Here is a 24,627-nt window from a genome sequence, read left to right on the forward strand (position 1 = left end):
TGATCGGAAACTTGCGCTTTCAACGACAGTTAGAAAAACTGGAGAAACACGGCAAAACATATCTGTTGTCAAACGATGAAATGACACGGGCATGTACGTACCCTGATTGTTCCATCAGCAGAGGAGAAGCTGAGCATATATCCAGTGACAGCAGCATGAGGTGGTCTCCACTTCAGAGTGGCGCTGTCAGTTTGAATATTCATAGCTATCAGATCGCGAGGAGGGTCCACATCTGCAAATACAGCATCACATTAATCATTCGGTACAGCTGATGTGGTTAAGAAATCAGCGCATGTTGCTTAAGGTTATATTGACGCTGATATACTACATATAAAAGATAGACAGAGACGTGGGAAAACCAGATGTTTCTATGGCAGGATTTTTTCAATCACAGGCAGATTCACCTCGAAGAATAAGCTACTTTTAATCTTTTTTTTACTCTAATGAGGCCCCTAAATTACAAAAACAAGACTTTAAATTAGCAAATGAGACCATAAACACATCAGGAAACTGTTCATAATATGGCTCAGAAATATGGGTGTAATTAAATTGAAGTTTGCTGTATTTTGTTTGAAATTACAATGTAATTATATATACAAATTCTTAAAGCTAGGTACACCAGAATAATGTGGTAACAAGTCAGTCTTTAACAAGAAACAAAGAAATAATTTTAATTTGTGGAAATTGAAGTAATGTGTAAGTAATGTTAAGAACTGCTACAGTTACAGAAAATGACATTGAACAAATTATGGTTTCGGGGCTGGAGTCGGCACCAGTAATGGACAGACAGCCAATTGGATCCTCCGGCTCAGTGCTGGTGAAATTGTTTTGGGTCTTCCACTTGACTTTTTTGTTCCATAATCCTCAGGATCATTTAAGAAATTCCAAATAACTGTCCTACTGCGTCCCACCTCAGCAGTGATGGCGCACTGCGAGAGATCCTGGTTATGCAGTTTAACAACCCAACTATGTCCAAAAAAGGAAAGTTTTTTTGTCTTTGCCATGAGAACGTCATCACAGTGTGACTACCTGCCAAAAAATGACAATGAATCCACATTTTTGCACAGATTTGGCCTTTTAAAGGCATGTGGTCCTAAACTTTTGATCAGCTGTAAAGCAGCCTGCTTCAGTTTAAGCGTTGTTGTCAATAAATTGCATGCTCAAAAACATGTTTTGTCTCACTCCCATTTCTTGTTGTTGCATATTGAAGTTCTTCTTGGAACCTTGTTAAGATCCAACCATGCAAAATAGGATTTTCAGCCATTTTTCCAGTGGTCTTAAACTTTTGACCGGGACTGTATAATTAAATTAGAATTTCAAATAAAATACAGTGAAATTCCATTTAATTCCAGGGAATTACATCTTTAGTAACAGGCCATATTATAGAGTGTTCCCCATCTTTTATATTAAGCAATACTTTTATACAATCTGGACATCTTTCTGTGTTTACCTGTGGTGAATTCGGTAACAGCAGAAGCACTCCTCTGAGCTTCTTTCATAGCATGAACTCCCACGGTGTAGTGGGTTGCTGGAACCAAGGAGTTCATCTCAAACTCCACAATGTTCCCAGAAACGTGTTCCACTGTTGGGGACACTATAGGGCAGGAATTAAATTATGCAATCAATACAAAGTCAGTTAAAATGAACAGAAAGCAAGCTCGTTTAAACTCAGAGACACACCAGAATCAGCACTGTAGGTAATGATGTAGCCATCAACAGTGGCGACAGATGGTTGCCACAGCAACAGGGCCGAAGTGTCCGTGACATTGATAACAGTAAGACCACGAGGTCTGTCCAAACCTGCGGGGCACGAGGAAGATCACAGAGAAAACGTGTGGGGTCAGTACATTTTTAACTGACTCCAGTATTGCCGGAGTCAAGGCTGCATAAGAGAAAAAAGCCAACCTGTGGTCACAGTGTCTGTGCTGGGGTCACTTTCCTCCAGACCCTTCAGAGCACTGACGGTTACTTGGTACGTCTTTCCGGGAATCATATTGGGAAGCAAAGCCTCGAACACGCTGCCATCTACAGTCAATGTCATTTGGCTTCCTGTGGGGGAGAGAGAACAAACACATGTACTATTGATTCAAAGACAAGCTTGTCAAGAGGTGTCAGATTTTATCTATTGGTGTATTTCCACTGTACTGAACAAGATGTACTAAAGCTCTTCACGTACTTTGTGGTGGGTGGTGATAAATGTTTGAGTACTGGAGATTGAGGCCAAGAGAAGCCTTTGTAAGGCTGAGATAAATGCTTACGTCAACTAAAAAATGACAAACTGATTGCAATCACAGTGCGCCGTATTGCTAATGATAGTGTATTACTTTCATTACTCAAGAGCATGGTCCTATATTTTATGATTTATGATGATGAAGTGAGCTTCCTCAAAACTAGCAGCTAAAAACAAATTTGCTCTTGCTCCAAACTGCATGTCTGTACTCTGTAGATCAGGCGTGCGTAGATTTCCTGTGTTCAGCTTCTCATCCATGCTCATGTACTCACAAATCATCTTTGTGTGCTATGAATCGTGACACAAGAGCTAAATACATGCATACAAAATATTTTTCTTTTTTCTTCGTTTTGTCATTGTTACACTATGTGTTTTATTCTGTTGTTAAGTGTCCTTGGGTGTCTTGAAAGGCGCTCTTAAATAAAATTGATTAATATTATTATTAATAATACCTTGTTTGGTATTTCCTTTCTATCTGTTATTATCTAATAAAAGCAACAATCATTAAAGAGGATTTATTGCATATTTCATTAGTGGGCTCCATTGATGGATATTAAATATGGCTAAAGTTTCTAATAATGTGGTCAGTAGATTTGTAAGTAATCCCTGTGAGTCAAAGGCTCAGACTTCAGACTGCACAAAACGCTGTGTGTCTGCTCTTGAGTCTCACTGATTGCATAGCGAGTGGCTCGATTAGCAGGTTGTGACAGTTTAAACAGTAACCTTACCCACCTGCTGAAAGAAAGTTGGCTTAAAGGGAAGGGACCTTCTTTCACAGACTGGGTGAACTGAGGGGCTGCATCAAGTAAATAACTATTATATTGAACTGAATCATGCACAACTACTCTGGCAGAGTGGATAAAAAAATATTGAGCTGGAAATTGGTCTTCTTAAAAAAATATTTTTATAAGATGAAAAATCTCCAAGTAGTGCAGTGCCAATAGTATCAAATGATGTTGACAGTGAGACGTTCCCGGTTAGCCTGAGCAGGTATTTTACCTTGAAAAGGGTTTATATTTCCTTTCTTTCTGAACTTTGATATATAGCTCCCTCTTGTACAGATTTTGCATTGACAATAAACATATTGCACCATTTTTAGAATAGCTCGACAACTATGTGACTCTGTCACTGAACTATGGTAAAAGGTTGACCAGTGATTGAACCAAGGACATGCTGTTAAAGGCCTTAATTTCATCTGGTGAGCCCACTAACCAATCAGCTGTCAGAAAGAAAGGCAGGATGAAGGGCTATAGCAGAAGCACAGGAACTCTGTACAAGCAGCACATGATAGGCATGTGACTTGAGTGCAGGCGTGCAGCTTTGAGCAAGAGCAGAACAAATCTGCATACAGGGAGGGATCATTTCAGTTCTGGGAAGATCACTGAGTAGCTAAAGATGAAAATGAAAGCACACGTTTTCAAACAAAAGAACCATCCTCTTGAATAAAGTAAAAGAATTTTCCTCAAGATATTTACAATGTTTGCAATCTTAGATTAGCATGTTAGAAGTTTTGCTCCTAAGCCCGATGGGGAATGTCACTGACATGGATTTAAAAAATCATGGAAAATTTAAGTTTTCCATAGACTAGAAAAGCATCAGTATCACTGATGTCAGAGGAGTTGATACATTTTTTCAGATTTATTGAAAAGTGATATCTATAGACTTTTTGATATTTTATACATTTAAATGTATAAAATTCATTGTTTACTGGACCAAATGTTTGCCAGTGTGACGCCATTAGCATGGTAACGCACCAGAAGTACCAACAGAACATCAAAAAGATTTTAATTCACTATTATCTTGAACGGTGCATTAATAAATAAATAAAAAACCTCGACCAAATAAGCATTAATAAATGTCACTGATCTGTACAGAATTAAGAATTCATCACACCTGTGAGTCAATGTGCATTGCACAGCAGTATTTTAACAGAATGCCAGCCATTACTGTAGTTCGAACAGTATGGAAACACAAGAGCACACAACAAATGACATGCAAATAAAGTCCTCAGCGGTCCGCCTGTTTCCAGTGCTTAGCAGCGTTACACTGAGCCTAGTTTAGCGGGTTTGCTACCTGGAAGAGAGTCGCTCTTCTTCACATTCTGACTGTGTGAGAGCTGCACAGAGAAGTGAACGCTGTTACTGAAAGTCTGTTTCTGAAATTAGAAAGTGAAACTGAACTGATAAGTGGATTATTTTTGATATTATCACATGCATGTTTCTGACATGTCAACATCAGTATATCTGATGAACACGGACACAACAACGAAGCTAAAATTAAAACTGTTTAATTAAATTCAACCTTAAATGTAACTTGTATAAACAATGATTGACCTCTTACCTCCTTCAAATGGCACATAGGTGATGCGGTAGTTATCCACCGGAGAGCGAGGCATGGACCAGTGAACTACGGCTGAAGAGTCAGTCACTTCAGAGAAGTGAAGTCCTCTGGGAGTGCTGAGGCCTAGCAAAAAGCAAATGGATTTGCGCAGAGAGCAAAAAAGCAAAGTAAAAACTGTAAGTATCGTAAGTAAGTATGTGAAAACACAGTTTTTCCCAAAAGGACGTTTTTCGACAGACGTGAAGTTTCAAAGAAACCAGAGGAATAAAGATGATTAGTGGGACACTGGGTTGAGTTCTCTGAAGTCGAATGTCGCACTGAAAACTCAGAAAGTTTGGTAGTTAACATGAGACTGCACACTCTACAGTTTTTCAGTATACCTGTCTGAACAACCCCTGTAATAGGTTGGGAGCGTCGATCCAGTGTGGCACCGTAAAGCTCGATTTCATACTCGGAGCCACCCATAAGTCCGGTTATGACCTTGGTTCGTTCATCGCCACGGACGCTGTGCTCTTGAGGATGGGCTAACCTTTTGCTGTCTCTTATTTTGATCACAAATCGGTCAAACAGATCTTCATTGGCAGTCCACGTCAGACGGAAACTGTCAGCTGTGACGTCTGAGACAAAGAGATGCTCCACTTCTGGCTCAGCCTCTGGTTAAACAGGGAAACATTAACGTTGCAGCGCGTCTGGTGATTTCCCAGCAATATTCATCACGTTCTGAGAAACACCCACAGGGATCAGTTTGGAAGAGGTCAGAAATCGGGCAAGACAGGATTAGGTTCCAGCCTGAGGGCCTTCTTGTCCACCGCCACCAATCTGCCATGCTTAGGCATCCATTAGTGTTAATCAGTAAAAAATACAGCGCATGGACTACAGAGGCATACGCTTGAATGAAAAGACAAGATGCTTTTTGTAGATGTCAGTCAACAGAAGGATTCTTTCGGAAGGATTTCAGCATACACTTGTTGAAATGCGTCCTCAAGGCCAGCCTGGATGCATTCAGTGCATTTAAAAGTAATGGCAGGTGACAAACGAGATTAGAAGCTAAATCAACAGACATTTCATGCTCAGAATATCTGCTGATTTATCCGTGTTTTCCTCCATATGAAAATGTCATTTTCGATTGAGTGGTTCATATCCATCCAGGGAGTTTGAACCTGATCTACAAACCAGCCTCACTAGGGAGTAACATGGTGCAATAATTGGATTTTGTCCATAGATATCTGTCTGACTATCAGCGATTAAAAATGCGAAGGAAAACACATTTTAAAATATGAAGACAAACAAATGTGCTTGCTCATATTTTGGAGGTAAGAAGAAACAGACGGGAGCTCAACACCTCTTCCTCTCGGTGACACAGCTGCATACCAAGGAGATGCTTAAAACCAAGGAAAAGTGAGGTCATACTGGAAAAAAAGGTCATCTGAGTTAGGGTTAGGTAAGAGTACTGAACTGAAGTCTCACCATCAAAACGTGGCACTGAGTTAGATGTATCCGTCCTCAGGCTAATTTTGTTACACAATGTCTTTTGTTGCGTGAAATGAATATCAGTGATTAGTAAATATCACAGAACTGCACCAGGTTGTGATAGTGAAACTGCAGAGCTGAAATGGTTATAATAGTTATACACGTATACACCCATGGTAGCTTCAACAAAGTCAGACACTGGACTTTGTAGTAAGACAGGAGGGCTTACAGTGCACTGAGTTGTACCTGTCACAGCCACTGCAGTCAGAGGCCGAGAGAGAAGCCCTGACTCTGACACCCCTGTCAGTCGGACCTCATAGCCTATGCCGGTAATGAGGCCCCCGATGTCCAGGTGACTTTGGTTTCCTGGCACAGTGAACTCCTGAGCCTTCAGCAGCCAGCCAGAGTCTGTCACCACTATGTGGAAATGGCTGAAGCCACCACTAGAGGGGGTTAGATTATCCTGCGGTAGCTGATGCTTCACCCCCCACGACACACGGAAGCCATAGGGGGTTATGTTGGAAATGGTCAAGTTTTCCACTTTAGGCAAAGGAGCTGAGAGGAATGTGGGTTTAATTGAATGGGAGGAAGGAGTGTGTGTGGGGGGAGGGGGAAGGGCAGGAGGGGGACGAGACTTCATTAGGAGGATAACGTGTGCAATGGTTGCAAAAGCAAATACAGACACAGTTCTTTTACAAGGTAATAGTTATAGGCCAAAACACACTAAGGGCAAATCTAGCATGCATCATAATTTAGTACTTTGTCCTCACACTATCTAAAGTGGCAAACACAGAAGTGCTAAAAAATGCAGTTCCTTGAATGGCCACTTAAGACTGAGTTAGAGCACGAAACAAATACAATTTTGGTGTCTTTGTGTATTGGTTTTCTTCATGACAATTGCACGTACGTTGCTCACTTTGACTGGCAGATATGCTGACACAGACGGTTGTAGCCAGCAGCCACTTAAGGCCCCAGTAACACAGTCCTAGAGACTTCTACTGGCAACCAATAGTTGCTGAGGAAAAAAATAAGTATTCCAGTGCTGTTGGAAGTTGAAGCCCAAATTACATGGGTCTTAGAGAAAAATGCAAATTCCCTAACTGGTTTTCAGTTGGTTGTGGGAGGTGTTATTCCCTATTCCTCAATGCTTAATTGAAAGCCCCCAGTAGCCAAAGCTTCCTTAACTTGACCTGACCCAAACTATAAGGTTTTAAGCCTAATAAAAGTAGAGTAAGTGTCTATATACTGAATCCAAACTGAGAGCTGGTTCCATAGTAAAGTCTGATAGCTGAAGGCTCTGGTTCCGATTTTACTTTTGAAAACTGTGGGGACAATTTTGAGAGCAAAATGCTCTGTTAGGGTTAAAATATGTCAGGGCCTGAATATTCATTATTGTTATTTTGCGCATGACGGGAAGGATTTTAAATTCAGCTCTGAACAGACAGCCAACAAAGAGAAGCTATTATGGGAGAAATATCCTCTCTCCTTCTCGTCCTAATGGGTACTCTCACTGCAGTGGTCAACTGAAGGTTTTTGAAGGAGCTTTTAGAGTGACCTGATTATAATGAACTACAAAAGTCCAGCCTGGAAGTAATAAATGCATGAACTAGCTTTATCACTCTGAGACAGGATGATTCAGAATTTAGCAATATTGTGAAAATGAATGTAGGTAGTCCTCTACATTTGTTTAATGTGCATGCTGAAGGTGCCTCACAGTGTTACTGGAGGCCAAGGTAACGTCATCTAACGCAAATATCTGTTTTAGGAATGACTACAATAACCTCATTTTTATCTGAATTTAAAAGTAGGAAATTAGAGGTCATCCATACCTTTAAGTCTGTAGTTTATATTTAGATAAACCTGGGTGTCATCTGCATAGAAATTAAAATGTATGCAGTGTTTCCTAATAATAGGTATGTAAATGTAATTGGTCCCAGCAAAAAATCCTTTGTGAATAACGTCTTTGTGGGAAGAAGACTAGCCATTTAGTTGAATAAATTGGAGTCTATTTGAGAGATACGAGCTAAATCACTGCAGCATTGTAACTTTAATACCTGCACATGTTTTAAAATATTGCTGGACTGAGGTCTGACAGGACAAGCACAGAGATGAGCCCACTGTCAAAGGCCATAAAAAGATCATTCAAAACCTTTAGTAGCTCTGTTTCTGTGCTATGATGCACTCTAAATCCTGAATGAAACTCTTGAAATAAACCATTGTTTTGCAAATGACCAGTTAACTGTTTGTCAGCTACTCTTACAAGAACTATTTTGAGGCCAAACAAAGATCTTCTAAATTAGTAAGATAATATTTCCTCTCTAACATTAACGTGGCGCGTGGGAGGGCTCCACTTTGAGAGAAGCCACTAAAACCTAATAAAAAACTATATGAGGCTGTCATTTTGAACAACTACATGGATGTTAAACTTGCCTGAAATAATTGTTTTATCTGAACTTTTTATAAATCAGATAAAAAGTCAAAGAAATCAACTTCAAATTCTGAGGACAAGCCAGGTGGATGATTATTAACACATAAAAATGGTTTATAACTTCTCCGGTTAGGGTGGAAAAGGTTAAGAGTTGGGTTTCTAAATTCTGTCTAGCTCTTTGGTTGTTTAATAAGTTGGAGTGAAAGATGGTTAAAAGGTGCATGTATCCATTACAAGCTGTTAGCGTATCCTAAACGATTATCCTTCTTTCTCACTATTTGAATGACCATTATTTTCAAAATGGTCGTAAAATATTCAGAATGGCTTGAAGCCCAAGAAGTTTTAAGTAAAAAGGTTTATTGCACTCATACAGGAAGAGGGCATTGTGCCATTTTCCTATTGAGTCTTGAGTCTTTTTGAAACGTGATGGTTTGCCCTCTGGTGGCCATTAAATAGAATGCAGGTTTAAAGCACTTCCATACTGGTTTCCCTAGTCAGGGGTGTTGAACTCCAGGCCACGAGGGCCGGTGTCCTGCAGGTTTTAGATCTCACCCTGGGTCAACACACCTGAATCAAATGAACAGCTCATTACCAGGCCTCTGGAGAACTACAAGACATGTTGAGGAGGTCGTTTGGCATTTAAATCGGCTGTGTTGGATCAAGGACACATCTAAAACCTGCAGGACACGGCCCCTCGAGGCCTGGAGTTCGACACCACATCTGTTTTAAACTGACTATGAATGTTTCAAGCATCAACAAATGCTTGCTGATTATGAGCGTCAGAAAAAAAACCAAAAGCTGCTTGTGATGCATGTCCGCTTTGCTCTTAAGGTGTTTTGGGATTTTGACCTGCATATTGAATTCATTTAATTATTCTGCTAAGTTAAACTGATAAAAGGAGCTAAATTCCTTTTTAGTTTTGGTGGAAAAAAGTATACTTGAAGTATTAGAATAAAAGATATGAGTAAAATACGTAGTACCTGTGACAGCGTGGGCTAACACTGTGGGGGTGTGACGCCCATGAGAAATACCGTATAGTTCAATATCATAGCCTGTAGCATCCATCAGGTTAGTGACTGTAATGTTACGGACATCACCAGGCAATCTGAACTCCAGTGTCTCAGACTGCTGCTCAGAATCACTGACTCGGATAACAAAGCCATCAAAATGACCTGACACAGTGCTCCAGGACAAGCTGAGGTTATGTGGACTCGCAGATGAAGCAGCTATGGGCCCCAACTGTGGGATGTCCTCTGAATAAAAAAAGAACATGGCTTTTCAGTTATGTCGTCCTGCATACATGTACATAACAATGTAGGCGGCATGTCCAGTGTCAAGAAATGCAAGTCATGTGATACCTGTTGTAGCTACAGCAAATAGGGGTTGTGTGTTCTGGCCATCAACACCAGTGGCATACAGCTTTATGTTGTAGCCCGTGCTCGCTTTGAGCCCCGCCATTACTGTGGAGCGCACATCTCCAGGCAGAGCGCGCCCCATTGCCTGCGAGGGCAAAGCAGACTCTCTGACTTCTACTATAAACTTATCAAAAGCCTTCTCTCTTGTCCGCCAAGACAGAGAGAATCTGTCTGAGGTAATGTTAGAAACAACTAGCTTGGACAAATCAGGCTCTTCAGCTACAGGGGAGAGAAAATATAAAATATATGCATTTATTAAAAAAAAGATAACACATGTATTTGTCACTTTAAAACCCAAGTCAACTTTAGAGTGAAGGTAACAACAATTCTCTTGGAGACTAATGATTTGATACACATAAAACCGATTACCTGTCGATGCAACAATACTGACTGCACTCGTTCTGGATCCCTTGTACGTTCCATAGAGGTAGGCTATGTAATCAGTGCTGGGCCTGAGCCCTGTGACATCATAGGACTTTACATCATGGGATATGTTATACTCCTTTAGCTCCATCAGCCAATCAGAATCAATTATCTCCAGGACAAAACCATCAAACTCTCCTTCAGTGCCATTCCAGAGGATTGAAAAGCTCTCTGACGTTAAGTTCATGATATATATTTTGCCAACCACTGGTTGATTCACTAAAGAAAGAAACCATGATTAGATTGTCACCAAGGCATTTATGCAGAAAATGTTATTATTAAATGACAAGTAAATGATTAGAAATTGATCTTTTTCTAGAAAGGAATACATTTAGCGTTACGGGACGCTCACCACCACCAACAGTAACTGTTGACAGTCTGAGAAGCTGTGATTAAATACATGCATGTATTTTTTTTTGCATTAAACGCAAAGCAAAAATCCTGCACCACAGTTATTTAAACACAATTAGATTCAGGATTTTTTAAACAGAAACACAATCTTCACAATTCTAACTGTGGCTGCCACCGCAATAGGTTTGCAATACACAACCATGAGGCAACTGAAGCACAGACTTTTCAAATTTAATTCAAGGGGAACAAGAATGATGAGGTAAATATTAAAAATCCGCCCGTATCCTGCATTGCAAAAAAAGCTGGACCACTTCTAAAACTGAAAGCGTATGGAGATACCCGATGATTTCAAACATATAGAAACACCGTAAAACACAGTGAAGAGAGTATGTACAGCCATGCATGGTTTCTAAAGCTACCAGGCCAGACGTGTTTATTGCTAATGTGACCGAACACAGAAGCAGCTGGACAATTTCTGAAGTATGCAGAGCTTTATTGTCTCCGGTGATTCAGCCAAATGCAGCAAAGCTGATTGGATAGCATTTTACGGAGAATACTATGAAAGCAATTCAACTCAACATTTAAAAAGCACTGCGCATTAAAATGGCTGTGATTTCTCAGCTGTGGCAATGCAGCATTCTTGTTTCACCTTGTAAATTAAAGTTGAAAGTCTGTGTTTGAATTGTATCCCAGTGTGTCCCTTAATATTGCTTGTAGAGCCGTGTTCAAAATTAAGAGAATTGTGTCACTGTAAAAATTTTGGAAACCAAATATACTCTTTTCTTTACCTTGAATATAAGCAACATGTAAAGCCAAGGAGAGAAACTCAAAAGGCCTTCAAAATTACCTGCAAGTTTGAGTTGTTAATCACTGACTTAAATTTGAAAATGTGATTAAGCAGATTTCATGCACATGTAGCATGGTTTGGGCATGTTAATGCTGATCAATTCAATGCATAACGCGGCATCAAAGCAATTCAAAGCAGATGAGTTAGAGAGCTAGTTAAACTTCATTTACATGTTGCAGGAAATATAGTCCTTACATGCAAGCATGCACTAAAAACAAAATTCAGATGTAAATCGAGGTGATGCTACTGTTAGCTTCGTTTTATGTTATTAGCTTTTTACCTTGATAGTGACAAGAAGATTTAATCATTTGCCACCTAGCAGTCCAAAAGGAAATGACTTGTGTTTACTTTGATGTTCCGTGAAAATAAACTTCATCAGAATCCACAAAACCACCCCAGCGTCATTCACACAAACTGAAAGATGACATGGATACTCACGCATACTGTGAGCACTTGCACATCGACGGGCAAATGATGGGTCATGGTTAATCAATTATACGCTGAATGAGGGCTGATGAGATGATATGAGATTATCGCACTGTTGCTGTATGACTGGCGGGGGAGGCTGAGAGTTATTGGTTTGCTTTTGCAATCATTGCAGCACATCAGCGCCAGACCGGACCACGATGCAGGGATGGCAGAGGGGGGCTTCATGCACTTTGGGATAAGGGGATCAGTCGGAGGTAAGTCAAGGGGTTTGGGTCAGTGATGAGGCACATGTACGCATCACCCTGCCCTCTCTCAGCTAGACAGAATCAGTGGCTGGAGGGTGAGGAATGGTAAACGGCATGTTGGTTAAGATGAAGCAGTAAAGTGCACTGTGTCCAGGGTGTTGGACATTGAGGCCATAAACAACAATTGCGTTATTATCATGATGTTCTTGTTTCATGCTGCGAGGTGAAGATGCTCCATTGAGAGTGAGACAACAGAGCTATTTATGTGTATGCTTCACAGATGTTGACTTTAGTAGAAATTATTCATGGAAAAGAAGGACAGTTTAGAGGACAAAAGGCTGCAACGCTGCAAGTTGCAGGTACCTGTGGTGGCTTCACTGTACACAGGTTCAAGGAAGGAGCCCTGATACATCCCATACAGGCCAACCATGTAGCTGGTGTTGGGATTCAGCCCAGAGATACCCAGGCTCAAAGCGTCTCCGGACAGAGTGAGGTTCTGGCTCTCTGCAAAATTCTCCAGGTTTGCTACCTCAATCACAAAGCTGTCAAAGTCCCCACTCGTGGGGCTCCAGGACGCAGTGAAGCCATCCCATGTTATGTCAGAGATGGTGAGGTTCACCACCATTGGCGTCAGCATCTCTGGTAGATAGACATATCAGACTGGGGTCAGCTGGACAGGAAGATGGATTATGCATTTCATTTTAAGGCGAAAAAAAAAAGTACATCAGGAGTATGAGGAGCACAGTGGGGGAAAAATCTCAGATTTTGAGATAAAATTGCAAACACTTGAACACATAAAAGTGATGATCACCTCTTTCATTGAATTTTGAGTGTTTTAATCATCCTTGTTACATCTGTGGTGCCATAGCAAATGAATGGGAATACACTCAACCTCCCCCCCCATTGGCTGAATGACCTACTGAACAACCAACTGTAGGGCCCACTCAACTGAATTTCGTGGTGAAAAATGTTTGTGTTAATTTAAAACAGACCGCTCAATTTTGACCAGGAACACTAAAGTAAGGGGGGTGGGGTGCACAAAACTGGAGGGTTAAATTCTCCCCATCTTCTTGTCCCACCGAAGGGCGGAAAATGTGTAATTGGTTCTGTTTGCTTGTCTTTTGTCTGTCTGCCTGTTTGTTAGTTAGCAGTCTAACATCAACAGTTATCAAGATATTATTTTGAAATTTTGTCAAATGGTGGATACCAATAATAGCTTAAGCACATTTTTGGTGAAGGTCAAGGTCATGCCATATATAAAAAAATCAGTAAAAACTTAATATTATGCAGAATTTTTTAAGGATTGACTTAAAACTAGTACCTAGATTGGCTAAGCATTTGACCTTGACCTTTACTATTAGCGCCCAAGGACAAAGTTAAAATATTTCAAGAAGCCATATCAAGTAATATATCATATGAACATCACAGGCTGACATCATCATGTTGTAATAAAAACACAATAAAGCATCAAACTTTTAGTATCGTAAGAGTCCTTTGAGGGACTTGTGAAATAAAATAAAAAAATAAAATAAAATTCCTAAATATTGAACAATATTAAACTCTAATCATTTTAATCACAAAATAATTTTTCAAAAAAGTTTTACACTCTTAATTAAAATGTTTGATATTAAAGTATTGAATGTTTTATATTTGATATATTGCAGTATACTGTATATTTACAATATATTTGACATTAGAGTCAAAATTGAATACTAATATTTAATTTTGAGTTCATTATCAGAATTAAATAACATATTCTTAATATAATTTGAAGTATTCTAACTTTTAACAAATTCTACCAACAACATGTTAGAACTTTCCTTCATTTGACATCACTTTTATATTGTTCGTTTAAGTTCAACTAAAAACAACTTTCAAAATTAGAAGTCTCTTTGTTAAATGCACATTAAATCTCAAAATCTCAGATTTTTTGTGGACCTAATACTTTGTTGTGAGGATTTAAAAGTTCAGCAAAAGACAAGATTAGATCAATGAGGATTATCTTTTACAATAAAACATGAAGTATCTGTGGAAAAAGAAATGATTGAACCATTCTGAAATGTTCAGACATAGGAGATAAAAGATATGATGATGATGGATTGAGATGAAGGGCTACAATAAGAAATATTTGTTCCATGTACCTGTAGTAGCAAAAACTCTGAGAGGTAAAGATCGCTCCCCTTCCACCAGCCCTTGCAATGTAATATCATAGTGTGTAGCAGGGGACAACCCTTCTATTTCAGCCTTCCTCATATTTCCTGGTACCGTGGTCACACGAGGTTGCGTTGTTGCTGACGGAGCAGTAAGCTCCACCAAAAAGCTATCGAACGCCTCATCGGGCGCGGACCATGCCAGCTTTACACTAGTGGCGGTAACACTGACTGTGAGATCCCCGAGTAGGTCCAAGCCTGAGCTGTCAGGCTCGGCACCGGAGCTTATCCCGCCAGAATCAGAAGTGGAAGTTACTTCATTATTTAGAGTATCGAGGATGTCTGGGTTTTGAACAGCTTCATTATCCGGAACAGACTGTGGGAGCGTTGAGGCATCTTTGATACTCAGCGTAAGCACATCTGGAGATGTGGGCTTGGGTGCTAAGTGAATAAAAGAAGGTTAAAGAATGAATTTCTTATTGGCTCTGCTGGAAACTGTAAAAAGATCATGTGAAGAAAAACAATGGGTTAACATAAAAATATAATAATTCTGCACAAAATGCTGTCCTTATTCTACCTGAATCATGGATATATTATGACGGCTAAATCATCAAGCCATTGCTAAGGCATTAATGACACCTGAAGCAGGGTCATTAACTTTCTGAAGACTCTGCATAGTCCACTGGTGTGAAAGTATACAGTTGTCTTCAAATTAAGTTGAAGCCATGCACAGCCACGTTCTTTCGGCTTTTGTAAAACACAACTCAGGAGTCTTAGTCATGAGACATGCAGGCGACCTGGTTTAATTTGCTATTAGAGAATCACTCATCTCTCTAAACGGGGTTAATGATGGGACAAGGCTTTAATTTAAAAGCTCAGGTACAAGAAGAAACTGGGACAACCAGCTCAGTAGAAAACCAGTGTGCTTGATAGCTTTAATAATCCAGGCTAGACACTGATGCCACTGTGGATTTCTTCTTGCATTTGAACTTTGGGAACCAAAGAATCAAACGAGATGGGTTTTTGTAAAAACAGAGACATTTGTTAGGTTCAAATGGACTCATGCCAAAGGTTATGCAGATGATGGTTTCAGTGGAAAAAAAAGTCTTGTGAAATCTGGGAACAAAGAATCCAGCATGCAAGCCATATCAGTCTGGCCTCTAATCAAAAGCTTCCACTGAAGGAAGAAGCTGAAAAACCCTAAAAGAGAGACTTATACCTGTGATTGCAACAGCTTCAAGTAGCGCAGCTCGTTGGCTACCTGTTATTCCATAAAGTTTTATTAGATATTCTGTCGATGCCGTCAGGCCATGGATTCTAGAGCCATGGGCATCTCCAGGAAGTTGAACCTCTCTCATGTCCCACAATCGCTGAGTGTCTTTATATTCTAGTGCAAAACTATCATAGACACCACGAGCCTTTAGTTTCCATGACAGATCAAATCCATCAGACGTGACACTTGAGACAGTCAGCACTCCAGGCTCATCCTCAGGCTCGGTCCCAGAAAACTGGGACTCGGAGGGGTCTAGATACACAAAGCTAATGACATTGTCCTCCAAGCCTGTAGGAGTCACTAGCTCACGGTCATCTGAGTCAGCTAAATAAAATGTGAAAGAGGCTACAAGGAAAACAAGAAAATCAAGAAAGCATCGTTTAGTAACAGATGAAATAATAGTTTCTTGGTGCTGGTCGGGAGCAGATTTATTTCCAGCCAGCAAATCTCTACTTGTATTTCTAAACATGTACACAAATGATCATTTTCAAGCTTTCAGTCCTGGTTGCCTTGGTTACAAAGCTGCGATTAGCATTATATATGCAAAAAACGCAGCTGTTACTATAAACCAATCTTAATTAATTTTAAAAAAAGAATAGGAGATGGATCTTTTTACAGTGGAGAGCAACAATCTCAGGTTGTCCAATGAACAGTAAGATAAAAGAGAATTAATGATGCTGACACCCCTGAACTCCAACAGCTGAACCTGTCTGTAGATCCTTTTAACTTTAGCTCCTCGAAGAAATCCTGAAGAACGTAACAGAGCCTTTAACTAAAAATGCATGCGTTCTTATTCATTCTATTCATTTAAACTGTGGAAAAATGGTTCCCTACCCACCTGTGGATGTAGACAGGGAGACGGGTGTGCTCCTTTTGTGCCCCCTCTCTGCAGTCAAGGTAAGGGTGTAGCTCATCCCAGGAGTCAGATTGGGCAAATGATAGGTAGTCGTTGCAGCTGGGAACCCCACCTCCCCAACCTGACCGTCTCTGGAGATGTACACCAGTCTGTATCCACTGATTTTGGCCTGAGGTTTCTGCCACTTGACGCTGAGAGACGTCTCTGTGGATTCAATTTCCTCAAAATCTCTGGGAGGATCGAGGTCTGACAGAAAAATGAGGTAGATAAACAGCTCATTAGTGTCATTTCACCACTCAATTTGTATCAACACATCCTATCTGTCTGTGTGTTTATGAAGCGGTGTGAAGGAGGAGTGTTTGGACAGCTGTTCAGCAGTGTCTCTCACCAGTTGCTGCGTTTGTGGTAGCTGGGAGGCTTTCTCTCTCATTCTTCACAGCAGTCACTCCAATCCCGTACTCTGTACCTGGCTTTAGCCCTGCGGTGCAGAAAGACGGAAGCTAAATATCCATGTTGGGTGACAAATGCAATTCTGGATATTGCATGTGTGTGGTCAAGCTTAATTTGTATTAATCCATGTGATACTTACTGGTGATGGTAGCCTGTGTGCTATCGCCTGGTCCTCGCTTGAACACTTCCTCACCATGAATTTCCCCAGAGATGGGACTGTATTTTACCCGATAGCTGCTAATATCAGCTTCACTGTTGGTCCACTCCAGGGTGATGCTGTTGTCTGTCTGGGACACAGTCTGAAGGTTCGTGGGGGCATCCAGTGCTTACATAAACAGAGTTTCTTTCATTAATTATGTAATGACTTGACACTTGTTGACCTACAATCATACAATAACCTTAAATACATACTAATACAACATTAGACTGCTCTAGTTTGTAGTGTACAAATGCATAGAAGTCTCAAAATATAACAATACAGTGAACCAAAACAGAAAATACAGTTATTATCACAAGACAACCTGTAGTGAATGTGGCAGTGACAGGGTCACTGGTGATGTCTCCACTCCTGGAAATGAGCGACACTGTGTACTCGGTGTCTGGCCTCAGACCATCAATGCTATACTGCTTGTCTGGGGGGGATATATCCACACGATTTTCATCTGAAGGGTCAGAGCTGGGCATGTAAAACATGGTGATTCCATCCATGGGAGCCACTGGCTGAGACCAGCTGATCAGAGCCGAGGAGTCCGTAATATCCTTCACCTCCACCTGTTGAGGGCTATCAATCTCTAGATTGGGCAATTTGGTAAGAGAAGGAAAGTTGGATGAGATATAGAGGGGAGAAAAGATGCATGAAGAAACGTGATGTCATCTAACCACAACAGAGGTACTGATTCACTGAAAGACAAAAAATGTGAAGAGTGGTAATTGTCCTAGAAACTGATGCATCCAGGGGTTCTTTTTTTCTAGCTTAATATTCAAACATAATAACTTATTTGTAATCAATGTAAGCTGTATATTTGGCTCTATTTAGCTAATTTTGCTAATCATGCTAACCTAAGCTGTTGAGTATGGTGAACACTTTTGCTAAAAATCAGCAAGTTAGCACTGTCAGTGCAAAAATATTAAGTATCACTGCTGGTTTCCACTTTGGTTATCCTGAAGATTAAAGGTATTTCGGCATCATAAAGTCATAGAAGATGCTAATACATGTAGCTTGCTAACCAAGCAACTGCTTAGGGTTTCAAATATGTTCATGTTTGGCTAAAAAAACAGCACCAAATCGGTAACATCAATACCAATTCATGGCACCGCAAGCTATGTCCATCTCTTCTAGTGTCATCTTGCAAGCTAAAAAGTACCTTTCCAAAAAGTTATGTCTACCTTTGGTGTCAATAAGAAGAGAAATGTCTCTAACAAAGATTTAATCAGTCTCTGTATGTGTAATTCATTATCTAAAAATACACAATACAAATTCACAAAGAAAACCTGGATAAAGAGATGTTAATCGTTGTTTTGTTTGTACGTGTTTAAACATAAAATACATCTTGCATAACTCAACTTGGATATCAACCACCACAACAGGAAAAGTCATTATGAAACATAATGTGATTCCCTTTAAGTCTGACGTCATGTCACTACCTGACAAATCTCCTGTGTTAACATGTGGAGGAGACATTTTTCCTCCATATTTTGGATCCATGCTAAAAAAGGACCACTGGGGGTACAAGGGTATGAAAAGTTTAACCTCGCTTCTATCATTCCTCTGTGTCGACTTTCAGCCTATACAAATAAATGACATCAGAAACAAAACGGTGTGATACCCAGAGAGTCCATCAACACAGTCCTGTTAACTAAATGATTTTTCCATGCTCAAAGGAAGTTGTCTGGCTTGACGTGCCATATTGATGGCGTAAGGAACTGGAACCATTTCATAACTTAATGTATGGAGTAACTCGGCAATAAAAGTTTCAACGAGACAAGGACGAGAGCTAAGAGCAAAAGATTTATTGGAAGAGGAGAAAAAAACAACTATGACATGGATATGCTATGCTCAGCTTCAATTAGTTTGAGTTATTACTCTTTACCCTGAATCTGTTAGATGGACTATGGAGAGCCACCTGGGATTTCTTCTTGTAGTTCTTCTTTTCTTTCTTCACTCTAGCTCACATTGCAGACACAGTCAAAGTGCAAAAGTACTAATAGCTTCCACATAGTGCAGGAAAATTAAAATCTTCTCTGACTCTAATGTGATGATTATGGTCAAGAGTTGATGATAGGCAGCCATAAACTGCATGACTGTAAATATTCTGTGTGCAGGAAACTCACTGGTAGTGAATGTTTGGGTTGTTTGGGGTCCTCTGGTGTTGTTCTTGATGATGTTGATGGAGACTTCATACTCCTGTCCTGGTCCAAGCCCTGATTGGAAGAATTGGTTCTGAGAGGGTGGAAGGGTGCTTGAAACTTTTCCATTTTCTTCTTTCTGTAAAAGTTACATAATATGCAAATCAAGTTAAAGTAGAAAATTTACATTAAACTTGACTGCTGTGAGAAAATCAGCTTTTGGCATTAAAACATGGTGTCTCTGTTTTAGCATTTTCATTACCGTTTAGGTTATGCTATGTTTAGTGTACCGCAGGCAGTATATTTCTTCATGCAAGGCACAAAAAGGCAGGAGCAGGAGCTTGAAGGTCAGAAAAGGACAACACATTTTAAGGCTACAGAATATTAAAAGGACTTATCAGCTGACACATTCATTCCTTTTCGAAGAGTTGGTTGGATTTTGCCTTGGTATCTCAGCAGCAGTTTTAGCCACAGTTCTATAACATCCCTCACTTTTCCATATGTCAAAGCAAATTTAATGGTTACCACTAAAATAAATCCTTGTATTGCTGAGACTTTCAATAAGCTGTCGTAGCTTATCACCTCTGACTTTTCCCCTGATGGTTAATAAAATGCAGGCAAGTCCTCAGCAGAGATGGGGAGACTCACCATGTTGCGGAAATAGATCTCCCAGCCATCAAAGGGGATGTCCAGCTCGTCCCAAATGACCTCGACTGAGGTCTCTCTTACTGATTTGAATCTTAGCCCTTCTGGCTGCGGAAGGTCTAGGGGGGACAGAGAGAGAATTAATAAATGTCTAGTATCTTTTTCTAACCATATTCACAGCAAATGAACACAGAAACAAATATGGCATACCTGTGGCCACCCGTGCACTCACAGGGATGCTCCTTTTGTTACTCAGAACAGCGTAGACATTAATCAGATACTCAAGACCAGGCTCAAGCTCTTTAACAGTTGCAGCAGTTTTGTCTCCAGACACAGTGAACTCTTGGAGAAGACCGCCAGGAATTGTGGGCACATATGTGACGAGGTACTCTGTGACCAGCATCTCATTGTTCCAGGACAGGCCGACAGTCTCACTGGTGACCTCCCCAACAGTTAGGTCCTTTGGAGGAGATACTGGAAAAAATCAAGAAAAAAAAACAGCTGAGGGTGTTGTATTAGACATTTTCTCAGGCCCTCAAGTCAGTGAATATCAACCACGTAGAGCTAATGCAAACTCCAGACACACATCTGGCTGTGGTGTGAAGAACTGCCAAAAAAGCACAAACCGAGTACAGACAAGGGCAGCACAAAAACCGAAACCCTCTTTTATATTCACCAGAATAGTTTCTTTCAAGAAGAGTGGTGAGTGAATTTTGAGAACGGAAGGAAATTACATCACTCTGCATTTGCTTTTATGGTGCACTTAGTTAACACATGGAAACTTTCTAAAATTGTGAACTGTCAAATCCTTTTTTTTGTCTAGAGACTCTTACCTTGTGAGCAGTCTTCTCCGATGTATCCCTCATCGCAGACACACTGACCGTTCACGCAGTGCCCTTTGTCCTGGCAGTTGTTGATGCAGCTCATCATTGCACAGCTTTCTCCTTCATATCCGATCTCACACATGCATCTTCCGTCGACACAACGCCCCCTGTTGTTGCAGTTATCTGGACAGGTGAGCACGGCGCAATCGTCTCCCGAATAGCCTTCATGACAAATGCACTCTCCGTCAACACAGTAACCGCGGGTCAGGCAGTCGTTGGGACAAGCTCTCTGACTGCAGTCTTCTCCTGCAAACCCTTCGTCACAGACACACTGACCATTGATGCACCGGCCATGGTTCCTACAGTTGTTGGGGCAGCTCAATTCACTGCAGTCCTCACCAGTGAAGCCTGCGTGGCATAAACAACGCCCCTCGGAGCACTCTCCACGGCCGTAGCAGTTTGAAGGGCATGTGCGGATGCTGCAGTCCTCACCAGCGAAGCCTTCCTCGCATACGCATTGACCATTGAGACAGTGCCCCCTGTGCAAGCAGCTGTTTGGACAGGACAGCTCGGAGCAATCGTCTCCCTGGAAGCCAACATCACACGCACACTGTCCATTTATGCACTGGCCTCTGTTGTTACAGTTGTTCAGACATGCCAACTGGCTACAATCTTCACCCTGATACCCTGTGTCACAGATGCACATCCCACTGAAGCAGGTTCCTCTACCGTTACAGTCATTCAGGCAGGTGAGCTGACTGCAGTCTTCTCCACTGTAGCCAGCTGTGCAGACGCACTGGCCATCGACACAGAAACCATTACCACGGCAGTTGTTCGGACAGATGCGCTCTCCACAGTCTTCACCGGCAAATCCTTCATCGCAGTAGCAAGTTCCATTCAGACAGCGTCCACGGTCGTAGCAGTCTTTGGGGCAGATAAGCTCAGAGCAGTCAAAGCCAGTCCACGGTTCATCACACACACAGTCTCCGTCATCACAGCGCCCACGGCCTAGGCAGTTATTGAGGCACTTGCTCTGAGAACAATCTTCGCCAAAGAAACCATCCGTACAGACGCAAACGCCACCCACGCACTGGCCGTGCACGCTGCAGTCCACAGAGCAGGCCTCAAATGAGCAGTCTTCTCCAGCGAAGCCTTTAAAGCACTTGCACTTTCCATCCACACAGTGGCCTCGGTCCCGGCAGTTCTTTGGGCACTCGGGTTCGGTGCAGTTGGGTCCCTTCCAGCCAGGCTCACATATGCAGCCACAGGTTTCAGCGCTGAAGTTTCCATGACCATTACAGTAAGGTTTTGTTCCCACTTCACCTTTAAAAAAAATGCAGCATAACAATGACAAATGCAGTCAGCTTGACATTTGGAGAAAGCATGCTTTTTTGACTTTCTTGTTGAGAGTTGGCAGTGAAGAAAGACTTTTCTGTATGCTATGAAGAGCCAACAGATGCATAAGCGAATGTGTATTTCCTAAAATGCCAAACTATTCCGGCTTATTTTAGCAGCTACTGTTTTCTTGCTTTCATTGGTACTGACAAAACTTTATGTAATCCCTTACTGATCCAAAAAATAACAAAAAAACATGCAAAGTTAATAGATGAGCTGGTGTCCTCTACTGTACAGCTAAAATTACACCCCCACGTTAAATTCCAAAGAACTCTCAGCAGATGAAGGGAACAGATGTGACTCATGAACGAGACTTGTGGGGTTACAAAGCACTTTTCATTGCAGGGTCTGATAAATAAAGGATTGTTTTACTTTGCTGGCTCTAACGGGCAAATGTGACTGACACAGCGTGATGGAAAAATTAGACCTACCTTTGACCTGAGCACTGCAGCAGGCCCCTTCACTGTGGCACTGATCCCTCAAAGCTGAAACTTCTCCCTCAAGCATCTCAAGCCGGCTCATGAGGGCTTTTAGACCGGGCAAGTGGTCGGTGCAACCGCAGGCCTGCCGAGGTATGTTGATGCGGTGAGTGAAGACAATCTGGTTCTCCCCGTCGAGCGTGTGCTCGGTCATGTGATGGCCTGAGGAGACTGGTGCATCTTTGGGATGAAGGTGCGTACTTTCTGTAGTGTCTAGGTCCACTGAGCACAAGGAACTTCCAGGAACATTAATGTTATAGACGTGGTTGAAAACCAAAGGATGATCTGCTCTCGGGAGGGTTATGTTTTGATCTTCAGGGGATGCCAAAGTCTGTCGTCGATGCCGTAGGATTTTTTTCACAAGCCCAGCATTTGATAAGGTGAGGCAAGTGATTAGGAGAACGCAGCCCAGAAGGCCTTGTGTACCCATGTTAGATGTGTAGCGCTTTATTAGTGAAATAAATATCCGTGCAAACCTCAGACAAAAGCTCAATCCTGGTTAACGGTGAATGTTCTGGAAAGACAGACAGATACATTGTTACAGCAATTTAGTATTTAATGCTTTGTAGCACAATTAATAAATATATGAGAAAACATCTGAAGAACCGTGTTATACCTGCTCTAATTACAACAAACCAGCAATTGAGATGAAATGTTAACGAATTGAAAGCCATCCACAACATTCAATGCCTCACAAAGTCTTTTAAAACAGTTTTTCATAATGCCTGTCTTTCATAACTATCAACTGTACATGCGAATAGGGTTTGGTGATTTGGTGTAAGTTGACTACATGTGACTAGTTTTGTCTTGTTTAGAGAAAGACAGAAGCTTGAGAGATGGAAATCAGTGCAACATGAACATTTAGGATATGACGCAGTTATTTTTTGGACTGTTTTTTCATCGTTTTTGCTTTGCTGGTGTTAAACAGTCAAAAATAAATATCCAATAAATGTAGTTTTTGATCATTTTTGATAATCTTGTACATAGTTTGCATAATATTTTATTAAAGCCCTGCTTTAAAAAAAAACCCTATTATCAAATAATCCGCAGGTGTCCTGGTAAATCAACTTGCTTCACGGTGTTTGTGTAAATGTAAAAAATCTGCTGTTTTACTCAAAAAATTATAATCCCAATTCTCTAGTGTCCACATAAAATTAGGTATCTGGACACCAACAGCACTATAATTTATGGGAGTAAAATGACAAGCTTCTTCCTCAGCGTGGGAAAGCCCTCTTGGATTACTCAGTGATGAGTTTCCAAATGATCTAAGTTCACACGAGATACTGAAAATCAATAATAGCCCACAGTGGCCGACTCTTCCTCATTACTGGAAAAAATTCTTCCTTCGTGGAGTTTTATGATAGTTCAAAGCTGTGTTATTGTTGCTTAACTGCATTTGCAGGCTTTAGACTTTAAATTCCTTCACTCATCAGTCAATAATCATTGCATCCACAAATAGCCAGCAAATCAAGTCATCCAGATAGGCCCTCAGGTTCACACGCTTGTCTGCTGGCACACCTGGGAGGCAGCAAACAATACCTCTATAAAGAAGCTGCATTTCTGGCAGCACAGGAGGATTTTGTCCAGACTCTTTCATTGGTAGCAAACCTGCGCATGCAAACCAGTGAAAAATTACTTCCAAAAATGCAGTTATGGACTTAAAAAGACATGTGGTGCACCTGGATTTATGTTCTCCCGAGAGTTTCTGGAAACTGTTTATTGACACAATGATCAGCTATCGCATAACGGAAAGTATCTTCAGAAAAGCTTCAGCTGAGCTTTTGCTGGATCTCAGGGTTGCCATGACTGCACATTCATATATTTATGACCAAGAAGTATTTTATCCTCTGAGACACAAAATCAAAACACCTGTGGCTGATCCTCATCCTCTTAAAGCAACACAAGAAAGCCTAGATATACATAAAACTACTTGCAGTAACACACACAAAAAAAATATTGAGACCTATACCAAGAACAAAATCTGCCTCACAATTTTGTAGAAAAATCTAAAGGTGGGTAACAGTAAAATAT

The 24,627-nt window shown here is 40.9% G+C and overlaps 1 protein-coding gene across 4 annotated transcripts in view; it reads right to left on the reverse strand.

Moving 5' to 3' along the window:
* tnca (tenascin Ca) overlaps positions 1–24,627 on the reverse strand; it is a 35,403-nt gene that overhangs the window by 5,310 nt on the left and 5,466 nt on the right. The window contains exons 2-23 of one of the 4 annotated variants that reach the window (XM_085359989.1): positions 22,549–23,110; positions 20,732–22,045; positions 20,109–20,372; positions 19,902–20,017; positions 19,239–19,392; positions 17,429–17,698; positions 17,047–17,232; positions 16,846–16,935; positions 16,440–16,703; positions 15,548–15,946; positions 14,320–14,769; positions 12,542–12,817; positions 10,253–10,525; positions 9,827–10,102; positions 9,449–9,721; positions 6,287–6,595; positions 4,951–5,223; positions 4,571–4,693; positions 1,906–2,049; positions 1,681–1,800; positions 1,451–1,594; positions 102–232 (exon numbers count right to left, since the gene is read on the reverse strand). In XM_085359989.1, the coding sequence (XP_085216115.1) occupies positions 102–232; positions 1,451–1,594; positions 1,681–1,800; positions 1,906–2,049; positions 4,571–4,693; positions 4,951–5,223; positions 6,287–6,595; positions 9,449–9,721; positions 9,827–10,102; positions 10,253–10,525; positions 12,542–12,817; positions 14,320–14,769; positions 15,548–15,946; positions 16,440–16,703; positions 16,846–16,935; positions 17,047–17,232; positions 17,429–17,698; positions 19,239–19,392; positions 19,902–20,017; positions 20,109–20,372; positions 20,732–22,045; positions 22,549–23,026 (6,327 nt within the window). In that variant the 5' untranslated portion in view covers positions 23,027–23,110. The remainder of the gene's footprint in view (positions 1–101; positions 233–1,450; positions 1,595–1,680; positions 1,801–1,905; positions 2,050–4,570; positions 4,694–4,950; positions 5,224–6,286; positions 6,596–9,448; positions 9,722–9,826; positions 10,103–10,252; positions 10,526–12,541; positions 12,818–14,319; positions 14,770–15,547; positions 15,947–16,439; positions 16,704–16,845; positions 16,936–17,046; positions 17,233–17,428; positions 17,699–19,238; positions 19,393–19,901; positions 20,018–20,108; positions 20,373–20,731; positions 22,046–22,548; positions 23,111–24,627) is intronic. The other 3 variants (XM_085359986.1, XM_085359987.1, XM_085359988.1) reach the window with 3 other exon arrangements.

The sequence above is a fragment of the Diplotaxodon limnothrissa genome, linkage group LG7, assembly GCF_057381915.1.
Source record: "Diplotaxodon limnothrissa isolate DT_005_m linkage group LG7, D_limnothrissa_male_GT1.1, whole genome shotgun sequence".
Taxonomy (NCBI): domain Eukaryota; kingdom Metazoa; phylum Chordata; class Actinopteri; order Cichliformes; family Cichlidae; genus Diplotaxodon; species Diplotaxodon limnothrissa.